Genomic DNA, 13,164 nt, shown 5'->3' with positions numbered 1-13,164 from the left:
TGTTGCTCCTTACTGTATGTCGCAAAGGTATAAATGCTTGCCTTAATTGTTTATCTAACCGAGACCTACCTCGGGAGGGGAAACTCTGCCTGTCTGTACTCTCCCGAATAACTGCAGTTGCTCAAATAAACGGCATAATATAATAACATTTAACATCCCTGTGGTGGGAAGAACATCTCAAAAGCCCAACGCTGTGGCATTTAATTTAAAAAAGGGGAACTATACAAATATGAGGGGGTTAGTTAAACAGAAATTAAAAGGTACAGTGACTAAAGTGAAATTCCTGTAAGCTGCATGGACACTTTAACGACACAATAATAGAGGCCCAACTTAAATGTATACCCCAATTTAAGAAACACAGTAAAAGAACTAAAAAGACCCACTGGGCTTAACAACCATGTAAAAGAAGCAGTGAGAGACAAAAAGACTTCCTTTAAAAAGTGGAAATCAAATCCTAGAAAGGAGCATAAACATTGCCAAATTGTAGGTGACAAATCTGAGGAACTGTCACAGACTGAAGTGTCACTAGAGCAGGTTTTGGAATTAATTGATAAACTCAACATTAACAAGTCACCAGGACCAGATGGCATTCGCCCAAGAGTTCTGAAAGAACTCAAATGTGAAGTTGCGGAACTATTAACTATGGTTTGTAACCTGTCCTTTGAATCGGCTTCGGTACCCAATGACTGGAAGTTAGCTAATGTAATGCCAATATTTTAAAAGGGCTCTAGAGGTGATCCCAGCAATTACAGACCAGTAAGTCTAACATCGGTACCGGGCAAATTAGTTGAAACAATAGTAAAGAATAAAATTGTCAGACACATAGAAGAACATAAATTGTTGGGCAAAAGTCAACACGGTTTCCGTAAAGGGAAATCGTGTCTTACTAATCTATTAGAGTTCTTTGAGGGGGTCAACAAACATGTGGACAAGGGGGATCCAGTGGACATAGTGTACTTAGATTTCCAGAAAGCCTTTGGCAAGGTCCCTCACCAAAGGCTCTTACATAAATTAAGTTGTCATGGGATAAAAGGGAAGGTCCTTTCATGGATTGAGAACTGGTTAAAAGACAGGGAACAAAGGGTAGGAATTAATGGTATATTCTCAGAATGGAGAGGGGTAACTAATGGTGTTCCCCAAGGGTTAGTCCTAGGACCAATCCTATTCACCTTATTCATAAACGATCTGGAGAAAGGGGTAAACATTGAGGTGGCAAAGTTTGCAGATGATACTAAACTGCTCAAGATAGTTAAGACCAAAGCAGACTGTGAAGAACTTAATAAAGATCTCACAAAACTAAGTGATTGGGCAACAAAATGGCACATGAAATTTAATGTGGATAAATGTAAAGTAATGCATATTGGAAAAAATAACTCCAATTATACATAAAATATGATCGACTAATTTAGTTACAACAAATCAGGAAAAAGATCTTGGAGTCATCGTGGATAGTTCTCTGAAGATGCCCACGCAGTGTACAGAGGCGGTCAAAAAAGCAAACAGGATGTTGGGAATCATTAAAAAAGGGATAGAGAATAAGACTGACTATATTATTACCCTTATATAACTCCATGGTATGCCCACATCTTGAATTCTATGTACAGATGTGGTCGTCTCATCTCAAAAAAGATATACTGGCATTAGAAAAGGTTCAGAGAAGGGCAATTAAAATGATTAGGGGTTTGGAACGGGTCCCATATGAGGAGAGATTAAAGAGGCTAGGGCTTTTCAGCTTGGAAAAGAGGAGACTAAGAGGGAATATGATAGAGGTATATAAAATCATGAGTGATGTGGAGAAAATAGATAAGGAAAAGTTATTTATTTATTCCCATAATACAAGAACTAGGGGTCACAAAATGAAAATAATAGGCAGCAGGTTTAAAACAAATAAAAGGAAGTTCTTCTTCACACAGCGCACCGTTAACCTGTGGAACTCCTTACCTGAGGAGGGTGTGAAGGCTAGGACTATAACAGGGTTTAAAAGAAAACTGGATAAATTCATGGAGGTTAAGTCCATTAATGGCTATTAGGCAGGATGGGTAAGGAATGGTGTCCCTAGCCTCTGTTTGTCAGAGGATGGAGATGGATGGCAGGAGAGAGATCACTTGATCATTGTCTGTTCGGTTCACTCCCTGGCCTGCTTCTGCTCTACAACTATAATTGTCTTTTTACACCAAAATCACTAACTTGAGCACCCAATTCCATGTACAGTCCTAGTGGATGTAAGGCACAGGTAACTTTTGCCTCAGGGTAGCTTGTTGGCATCAACCCTCTCTCTCCCACCTGGAGCTGATGAAATTCCTGGCTGGAGGGACACACGCTCCTACAAGTCAAAAGGAAAGGAGCTGACAGAAAAGATCACAGGACTGACCCCAAAGAAGGGTGAACTGCAAAAGTCAGAAGCAGGCAACTCATCCGGCAGAGCTGAGAGACCACAGTGAAGATGGTGCAAAGATCACTATATTGGAATTAGCAAATGTAATTTATTTTAAAACAAATCTGTGGGAAGCCCTAATAAAGGCATTTCTTACAGTTCTCTCCAATTTGGATTTACTGATATCTAATAGGGAATGACATCTGATTGAAGCTTTTCCCAAATGCAGAGCATGTGTAGGGTCACTCTCCACTGTGGATTCTACGATGTCTGACAAAGTCTGAGTGCTCAATGAAACTTTTCCCGCACTCAGAGCACGTGTAGGGTGTCTCTCATGTGTGGATTCTCTGATGTCTAATAAGGTGTGAGCGCCGACTGAAGCTTTTCTCGCACTCAGCGCACGTGTAGGGCGTCTCTCCTGTGTGGATTCTCTGATGTGTGATAAGGCTTGAGCGCCGACTGAAGCTTTTCCGCACTCAGCGCATGTGTAGGGCGTCTCCTGTGTGGATTCTCTGATGTGTGATAAGGTGTGAGCGCCGACTGAAGCTTTTCCCGCACTCAGAGCATGTGTAGGGCTTCTCCCGCGTGGATTTTCTGATGTGTGATAAGGCTTGAGCGCCGACTGAAGCTTTTCCCGCACTCAGCGCACGACGGGCGCCTCTGCTGTATGGATTCTCTGATGTGTGATAAGGCTTGAGCGCTGACTGAAGCTTTTCCTGCACTCAGAGCATGTGTAGGGCGTTTCTCCTGTGTGGATTCTCTGATGTGTGATAAGGTGTGAGCGCTGAATGAAGCTTTTCCCGCACTCAGAGCACGTGTAGGGTGTCTCGCCTGTGTGGATTCTCTGATGTCTGATAAGGATTGAGCGCTGAATGAAGCATTTCCCGCACTCAGCGCATGTGTAGGGCTTCTCTCCTGTGTGGATTCTCTGATGTGTGATAAGGTGTGAGTGCCGATTGAAGCTTTTCCTGCACTCAGAGCATGTGTAGGGCATCTCTCCTGTGTGGATTCGCTGATGTGCGATAAGGTGTGAGCGCCGATTGAAGCTTTTCCTGCACTCGGAGCATGTGTAGGGCTTCTCCCCTGTGTGGATTCTCTGATGTATGATAAGGTTTGAGCGCAGACGGAAGCTTTTCCCACACTCAGCGCACGTATGGGGCGTCTCTCCTGTGTGAATTCTCTGATGTGTGATAAGGATTGAGCGCAGACTGAAGCTTTTCCCGCACTCAGCGCATGTGTAGGGCCTCTCCCCTGTGTGGATTCTCTGATGTGTGATAAGGTTTGAGCGCAGACTGAAGCTTTTCCCGCACTCAGCGCATGTGTAGGGCCTCTCCCCTGTGTGGATTCTCTGATGTGTGAAAAGGCTTGAGCGCCGAGTGAAGCTTTTCCCGCACTCAGAGCACGTGTAGGGCGTCTCTCCTTTGTGGATTCTCTGATGTGTGATAAGGCTTGAGCGCTGACTGAAGCTTTTCCTGCACTCAGAGCACGTGTAGGGCTTCTCCCCAGTGTGGATTCTCTGATGTGTGATAAGGTTTGAGCGCCGACTGAAGCTTTTCCTGCACTCAGCGCACGTGTAGGGCTTCTCCCCTGTGTGGATTCTCTGATGTGTGATAAGGTGTGAGCGCACACTGAAGCTTTTCCCGCATTCAGCGCATCTGTAGGGCATCTCTCCTGTGTGGATTCTCTGATGTGTGATAAGGCTTGAGCGCTGACTGAAGCTTTTCCCGCACTCAGCGCATTTGTAGGCCTTCTCTCCTGTGTGGATTCTCTGATGTGTGATAAGGTGTGAGCGCCGATTGAAGCTTTTCCCGCACTCAGCGCATGTGTAGGCCTTCTCTCCTGTGTGGATTCTCTGATGTGTGATAAGGTGTGAGCGCTGATTGAAGCTTTTCCCGCACTCAGAGCACGTGTAGGGCGTCTCCCCGGTGTGGATTCTATGATGTGTGATAAGGCTTGAGCACCAACTGAAGCTTTTCCCGCACTCAGTGCATGTATAGGCATCTCCTGTGTGGATTCTCTGATGTGTGATAAGGTTTGAGCGCCGACTGAAGCGTTTCCCGCACTCAGAGCACGTGTAGGGTGTCTCCCTTGTGTGGATTCTCTGGTGTGTGATAAGGTTTGAGCGCAGACTGAAGCTTTTCCCGCACTCAGCGCATGTATAGGGCGTCTCCCCTGTGTGGATTCTCTGATGTGTGATTAGGCTTGAGGGCTGACTGAAGCTTTTCCCGCACTCAGAGCACGTGTAAGGCGTCTCCTGTGTGGATTCTCTGATGTCTGATAAGGTGTGAGCGCTGATTGAAGCTTTTCCCGCACTCATGGCACATGTAGCGTCTCTCTTCCAAGTTGATTCTGTTGCGTGGAATAAGGTCTGAGTGGCTACTGTAGTTTTCCTCTGGCCTCTGCTGAGTCTCACAGGCTTTTGTGTTTTCTGGGAGTGCACAACTCTTGGAAACATTCCCTTTGGTTCTTCCTGATAACGCCCCATGTGGTGCTCCTTGCTCAGCATCTTCCTGCTGGGGTTTCTGCTCCTCATTCTCACGCACCATCCCATCGCCAGATGGGAGACAGAGAGAATCCAGACATAGGTCACTCCCTGTGCCTGAGAGAAAGGAAATCTCAGAGACAGAATTTTAAAAGGGATGAACAAACCAGAATATGTGCAGGAGAGATCAAACTGATCAGGAGCTGATTTTCCCCAGAGGAGAGAGGAAAGGATCAGTTTTGGTCTGCATTTCACCAGAACATGCAGGGAAAAGTGGGATTAGGTAGGGATCTGCTGCCAGTTGTTAGACAGGATAGGTGGGAAGCCATGAGTGACATCTGCCTAATTATTCCACATCTGCAGGGAACAATCCTGAACAGGGTCTTTGTAGGGCATCCCGAATGTTTCCTGTATTCACAGACAGTTTTGACTTGCTTTAACCAAGTCCTCACCTGTGCAGGCAGCTCTTGGAAGCACTTCTTTCTCAGAACTCTGGAGGTCCAGGACCCATGCCTCTTCCCCTCGTTCCAGCTGTGAGACCACATCAGGTTTGGAATTTAGAAACCCTATGCCAGGCAAAGAAAACAAGGGAGGTCAGTGGAATTTGTGGGATACTTGTCACAAAGAATAGTCCATGGTTTTAAGCTCAGATCATTTTTAAGCAGTAACATCCCAAGACCAGCTTCCTTGGCTCAAAGTGGCAGGAGAGTTATTAATCATACGCATTACCTTAGTGCCTAAGGACCAACTAACAGTGTGTCTCCGTTTTGCTAGGCACAGTACAAATGCAGAATAGTAGATGGCTCATGCTCTGAAAAATGTACAGTCTAAATAGACAAGACAGACACAGCATGGGGGAAGGGGTAGACCCCTGTTAGAATGGCGATATTCAGGCCTGCCTGCAAAGCCTATATTTTAAGAACTTAGGGTATTTTTTCACTTAGCTAGTTACAGGAGTATGAAAACATAGAATCAAAATCACAGTCTGCCTGTGTCTGGGCCTTCTCTCACTAGGATAGCCTGAGGTCTTGTTCTTAGGCTAAGGCCTTTGGCTAAGCAGCAGGGGCAGCCATAAGCTGGGAAGCGAAGGGTCACATACTCACATCCCAAACCAGTCACACTGAAATAAGGTGCTAATGGGCTGTTAGGAAGACAATCCTGTCTGGATCTTAAGATGGTTAAAGAAACCTTAATTTGATAGCAGCCTGTCTGGCAAGAAATCACTTATCAATGGTTGGGGTTGTGAAACCTCATTTCTGTATTGTTCTATCTTTATGGCCACCACTTTTACATTGTTAATCAGTCTGGTTCTCTAATTGTTTCTCTCTCCTGTATAATTAATGTTGTCAGGTGTAAGTTAATTAGGTAGTGGTTTATAATTGGTTAGAGCAGGAGTAGGCAACCTATGGCGGCACGAGCTGATTTTCAGTGGCACTCACACTGCCCAGGTCCTGGCCACCGGTCCAGAAGGCTCTGCATTTTTAATTAATTTTAAATGAAGCTTCTAAACATTTTAAAAACCTTACTGACTTTACATACAATAGTTTAATTATGTATTATAGACTTATAGAAAGAGACTTTCTAAAAACGTTAAAATGTATTATTGGCACATGAAATCTTAAATTAGAGTGAATAAATGAAGACTCAGCACACCACTTCTGAAAGGTGGCCGACGCCTGGGTTAGAGAATTATGTCACAATACGTTAGAATTGGTTAGTTAAATTTCAGCACAATGATTGGTTCAGGTATAGCTGAGAATATTGCTCTATAAATGGGGTCAAAGTGGAGGGGGGAAGGAAATTGGAATAATAGAATATCAGGGTTGGACGGGACCTCAGGAGGTCATCTAGTCCCACCCCTGCTCAAAGCAGGACTAATCCCCAACTAAATCATCCCAGCCATGGCTTTGTCAAGCCTGACCTTAAAAACCTCTAAGGAAGGAGATTCCACCACCTCCGTGGGGAACCCATCCCAGCGCTTCACCACCCTCCTAGTGAAATAGTGTTTCCTAATATCCAACCTAAACCTCCCCCATTGCAACTTGAAATCATTACTCTTTGTTCTGTCATCTGCTACCACTGAGAACAGTCTAGATCCATCGTCTTTGGAACCCCCCTTCAGGTAGTTGAAAGCAGCTATCAAATCCCCCCTCATTCTTCTCTTCTGCAGACTAAACAATCCCAGTTCCTCAGCCTCTCCTCAGAAGTCATATGCTCCAGTCCCCTAACCATTTTTGTTGCCCCCCGCTGGATGCTTTCCAATTTTTCCACATCCTTCTTATAGTGTTGGGCCCAAAACTGGACACAGTGCTCCAGATGAGGCCCCATGAATGTCGAATGTTGGTTAGGAGGCGAACGGGAACAGGGACACAGGCAAGGCTCTGCAGCATCAGAGCTGGGAAGGGAACAGACTGTATTGGCGTATAGAGATAAGCCCGACTGGTGTGAAGGGCTTCAGAATATGTAATCTTATAGGTGTAAAAATTGTACAGACTATACCATCCTGTGACATCATCAACGAAGTGCCCATTTGTGCCTGGGTAAGGGCCCTGCTATAGGAGGGAGGATGCAGCAAGGACTCAGGATTGGTGGCCGGGGTCGCTGTGCATAGGAGATGGGGAGGTTATGTGAGGAGGGGGGGTAATGAGTGAGAGAGGGAGGTCAAGTGTTAAAATAATAATATTTGGGGCAAAAATGTATAATAAAGTGAAACTGAACAGAAACAAAACTGGAGTGGAGGCTCTAAAGCAATAAGGCTTGGGTAGGGATTCGGGTTAAAGGTCTGGGATCCCCCACAGCTCCAGACCCCCAAACCTCTCCTCCCTCCCACTGACCCACCCACCCCACTTCCTGGGTGCCCTTCCCCCACACTTCCCTCCCCTTCTTCCCATTACTCTCAGCCAGCACCACCTCCCGGCACCTTGAGAACTTCTTGTATTTTCTCCTCGTCTCTCACAGCCTCCTACCTCCCTGCTGCTTCTTAGCTCTAACCCTGCACACACCCGCCCCATGTCCTGGCATATCTACTACCCCCCGTCTCCGTCCCTCCCACGGCTCGCTTATCCCTTCAGCCATGGGATCCTGAACGGCAACATTACATGCTCTCCTAAAAGAGCTCATCTGACTGTCACACAAGCCAGGCATGAGTCACACACCTATTTACTCAATTTAGAATTCTACAGGCAGCATATTTTCCTCTTAAAATGAGGAAAAGGCATGAAAGCGACAGTTACTAATGTAGTTATGAATGTAACCAATAAGGATACATTCAATGCAATTTTAAAATGACTGACAGCACCAAAAAGGCACATGTCCAAAAATGGTACTAGTGGGTGGGAGATAACGCAAAAAAAGGGGGGGCAAGGAAACTTGTCAAAACTTGTATGAGGAATAAAGGTATAAAGTTATTACTGCTCAGGTTCTTCAGAGACCCCACAGCTTCTAATAACCCAGGGGACAGGACTCCTTACCCAGCGAGGTCACTGTCTCATAGTTCTCCTGCATGACATCCCTGTAGAGGGCTCTCTGAACAGGGTCCAGTAGTGCCCATTCCCCCTTGGTGAAATACACAGCCACCTCCTCGAAGGTCACCGGCCCCTGCAAGAGCAAGAGTCCAACACTCAGTAACTGCTGCCCCACTCACAGCCCCACTATTCACGGAACATCAGCACCAGGTAAATGGAAGCTGGGAGGCACATGTTAACGGAGTCCCACCCCTACTTGCCTAGAAGAGAAAGTCTTGTTCAGAGGGTTGAATGTGAGATACTTTGTGTCTCCCTGCTGTCAGACGGAGGCAGGGTCTTCACATTTATCTTCTAGCCAGTGGTTGATATAGGAGATGGGGCTGGCTCTGGACCCTACTACTGGCTCCCTGGTAGGAAACACTCCCAAATAAAATATAAGAAAGAAAAGGGAAGTCAGTAGTAAAGAATATTAGTTAGAACAGGAGTAGGCAACCTATGGCACGGGTGCTGAAGGCAGCACGCAAGCTGATTTTCCGTGGCACTCACAATGCCCGGTCCTGGCCACCAGTCTGGGGGGCTCTGCATTTTAATTTAATTTTAAATGAAGTTTCTTAAACATTTTAAAAGCCTTATTTACTTTACATACAACAATAGTTTAGTTATATATTATAGACAGAGAAAGATCTTCTAAAAATGTTAAAATGTATTACTGGCACTCAAAACCTTAAATTAGAGTGAATAAATGAAGACTTCTGAAAGGTTGCTCACCCCTGAGTTAGAAGGTCAGAATTGTAGAAAATTGGTAAGGGAAGTATGACATTATTGATATAAATTGGGACCATATAGAACATGGGTTGCAACCAAGGTCCTGTAGTGGCAACAAATCTGATGTAAAGGGGATCATATGAGGTGTCTAAGACCAGGTTATGGGTTGCTGGTTATGATTATGCTGTCTGTATGTATGTATCATTTTGTAGTTGAAGTTATGAGTATTGGCTCTATCCTGTCTGTATTTCAAGCTGGTGCTGTGCTTCTGGGAGACATCGCAGACAAGCTGGTGTTAGCTCTGCCTAGCCTGCTTGATGGCCCATTAAGGACCATCAGCTACACAATTGACCCATGGAGAGAAGGCAGACACGCCTTGTGACTCAGCAAAGTATGCAGGGACTGGCCCATGTGACCCCAGACTCCATTTTGCTGTAATTTTCCACAGTAAGGACAAGGAGGTTCTTACACCTGGAAAAGCCTATATAAGGCTGATGCCTCATCTTCATCTTTCTTCAATCCTGCTTCTACCTCTGGAGGACTTTGCTACAAGCTGAAGCTCTACACAAGGGACTGATGACCCATCCCAGCGGGGGATGTTCTCCAGAGACTTGATTTGAACCTGCAGTTTACTCCATCACTGCTACAAGCCTGAACTAAGAACTTTGCCTTACTGTATGTAATTGATTCAATTTAACCAATTCTAGCTCTCACCTCTACCTTTTTCCTTTTATGAATAAATCTTTAGATTGTAGATTCTAAAGGATTGGCAACAGCGTGATTTGTGGGTAAGATCTGATGTATATATTGACCTGGGTCTGGGGCTTGATTCTTTTTAATCGAAAGAACCTTTTTCTTTTATTGGGGTGTTGGTTTTCATAACCATTCCTCCCTGGGACGTGTGGCACTGGTGGTGATACTGGGAGACTGGAATGTCTAAGGAAATTGCTCGTGTGACTTGTGGTTAGCCAGTGGGGTGAAACTGAAGTCCTTTTTGTCTGGCTGGTTTGGTTTGCCTTAGAGGTGGAAAAACCCCAGCCTAGGGCTGTGACTGCCCTGTTTGAGCAAGTGGTCCTGAATTGGCACTCTCAGTTGGGTCCTGCCAGAACTGCCTCGTCACAGGAAGCTATCAGAAATCAATGACCAATCAATGAAAATAAGAAGGAAGTTTTGAAAAGTATATTAATCCTAACAATGGTAGTGATAAATTACTAGACGGAAATGGCAGAATTATCAAAATAATGCAGAAGAGGTAAAAGTGTTCAATAAGTGTTCTCTCCTGGATTTGGAGAAAAACAGATGCTGTACTCGTATCATAAGATGTTGACGACGACACTCCTTCCATTCCAACAAGAACTCACAAGGACATTAAACAGCAGCTATTACAGTTAGACATGTTTAAATAAGCAGGTCCAGATAACTTGTATCCAAGAGTTTTTAAAGACCTGGTGGAGGAGCGTGGTGGACTATTAATGTTGATTGTAATTAGGACTTGAACACTGGGGAAATTCCAGAAGACTGGAATTAAGCTAATGCTGTGCCAATACTAAAAAGTGTAAAAGAGATGACCCAGCTAATTACAAGAGAGTCAGTCTGATATCAATACTGAGCAAAATAATGGAGCAGTCGATACTGGATTTCGTTAATAAAGAATTAAAGGAAGGCAATATAATTAGCACCTATTAACAAAGGTTTAGAGAAAATAGATCCTATCAAACTAACTGGATATCCTTATTAGATGAGATCAAAAGTTTGGTTGCAGCTAATAGTATTGATGTAATATATCTAGACTTCTGTAAGGCATATGACTTGATTCAGGACAATATTTTGACTAAAAAACTAGAATGATACAAAATAAACACAGCATACATTAAATAGATTAAAACTGGGATTGTAAATGGGAACCATGGTCAAGTGGATTTATTTCTAGCGGGTTCCCACAAGGATTGCTTTTTGCCCGTGTGCTATTTAACATTTTTATCAATGACCTAGAACAGAATATAAAATCATCACGGATAAAGTTTGCAGTATCACAAAGATTGCGGGTGGTGGTAACTAATGAAGTGGCAGTAGATTCAGGCTACAGCACTGGGAGTCTGGGAGGGTTATTTCCTGTTCCACAAAGAGGAGAAGTTCCATTCCCAAATTCCATGCCTTGAAATTAGGCCCTATCTGACACTACACCCCATATTCAGCATAGTGGTATGGTTATAATATGATTAGGACATAATTATGATGCATTTTGTGCAAGATGCGTCATGTGCTGAATATTATTATCCTATTTGTGTGCATGGATCATGTTTGTATTTGAAGTTATGGATATTGACTCTGTAGCTGTATTTCAAATGTGCTTACTCTGGGTAACACCCACAATGAGCCTTTCAGGTACAACAATGAAGAGGCCAGACAGTGCTGATGGCTTATCAACAAAGACAATGGACCATGGAAGAGCTTAGCCTTCCTGTGATTGTTTCAGCCAGCTGTGACGTTATGACTGTGATACAATATCTCATTGAAAGATGACAGGAACAGAAAGAGTTAATTAACTCATAGACTGACCTGACTCATGGGTGAACCTTGAGGACGGGTTAGGAAGATATGTAAATGACTAGAGCTTTGAAATGCAAGTCTGCATTGTTAGAGGTAGAAGGGTAGATGTTTGCTCAGGTCTTGTGATGTCAGCAAACAAGTCTTGTCTGTTACTATAGTTTTAATTCAAAGATCAAAAGAGGAATATTAACATTTGTGATGACACTTGAGTGAGACATTATTGTCTATATGTCTCTTTGAAGGTTGTGCTAACCTGTATCTGAACTGTTTAATGGATAAATTACTCTGTGCTAATTGCCATGATGTTTGGGAGAAGGAGAGTTAACTCTATTGTCTTCTCAGGCCAAGGGGCTGCTGGAAATGCATAAAAACCCGGGACAGGATCCTTCTTCATCTCAGATCTGCTTTGGGTTTCAAGAGGGGGAAATCCTGAGTCATAAGAATTGAGATTCCCAGTCACTGACTGGAGCCGCCCTGAATATGGACACTGGACTATAACCTATGGACTATTTCTAAAAGGACTCTTTGCACATACAAGCTCATCTCTGCTGTGTCTGAACCACAAGAATTGAATTCACCTCTGTCTGTATATTAACCAATTCTCTCTTCCTTTTCTTTTTTCATAAATGTTAGTTTAGTTAATAACAATTGACTATAGTGGGTATTTTGGGTAAGCTCTAAGTTATAATTGGACCTGGGTATGTTGTTGATCCTTTGGGGTTGGAAGAAACTTTCCTTTTATATGATGAAGTAAGATTCTCAGGAATCATCATCATATCTGACAGGTGTGTCTGGACGGAGGCCTGAGGCTGGGCACTTTAAGGGAACTGCGTGGTTTGGACTTCTAAATGACCAGTGAGGTGCTGTAGAAGCTGTTTTGTGCTGGTTGGTAAATCTAAGTATTGGAATAACCACCAGCTTCTGGGGTTTGTCTGCCCCGTTTGGTTTGCAGTTCACCCTGATTGAGTGACCTCAGCTGGCTCCCACGGGCAGCACCGTCACAGTGGCGTAGTCGTGCAAGGATCCACAGAACCAGGTCAATTAAGCTTTGGATCAGAACCCCGCGCTATCCAAATTGGAATTTTGGTATTGAGAGTTTGGTTGGTTAAGGAGCAGTTGCAATGGATGAGCAAAGAGCATATGAGGGTCTTGACAAAAAAGCCCTGGAAGATTTGTGTTCAGGAAAGGGGATAAGCTTTAGAAAGAAAGCTACAAATCAAGAAATGAGAGATCTGTTAACGGCCAGTGATCAGGAGGCAGGAGCACGGCCCTTACCTGATGCTGTAGAAACTGCAGAAACAATTAGAATGAATAAGGCAGCAAATAAACTGCAACTGGAGCATGAACAGAAACTAGCAGATCTTCGATTGCTGGAAAGGCAAAAAATAGCTGAATTCGAAAGAGAAGCTGCTGAAAGAGAGAAAGAAGCTGCAGAAAGAGAGAAAGAAGCTCCTGAAAGAAAGAAGGAGGCTGATGAGAGAGAAGAAAAGCTCGTAAGGGGCGTCTGGAATTACTGGCTGCTGAAGAGA

The 13,164-nt window shown here is 44.1% G+C and overlaps 1 protein-coding gene across 1 annotated transcript in view; it reads right to left on the bottom strand.

The window, feature by feature from the left end:
• Positions 1 to 13,164, bottom strand: part of LOC120381724 (zinc finger protein 850-like) — a gene marked incomplete at its 5' end in the record, with an annotated part of 179,523 nt that overhangs the window by 114,869 nt on the left and 51,490 nt on the right. Inside the window, 2 exons of the mRNA XM_039499843.1 lie at positions 2,876 to 2,952; positions 3,033 to 4,614. Coding sequence (XP_039355777.1) covers positions 2,876 to 2,952; positions 3,033 to 4,614 — 1,659 coding nt within the window. The remainder of the gene's footprint in view (positions 1 to 2,875; positions 2,953 to 3,032; positions 4,615 to 13,164) is intronic.

Source organism: Mauremys reevesii, linkage group 14 (genome assembly GCF_016161935.1).
Source record: "Mauremys reevesii isolate NIE-2019 linkage group 14, ASM1616193v1, whole genome shotgun sequence".
Lineage (NCBI taxonomy): Eukaryota > Metazoa > Chordata > Testudines > Geoemydidae > Mauremys > Mauremys reevesii.
This window is presented reverse-complemented; position numbering and strand designations above follow the sequence as displayed.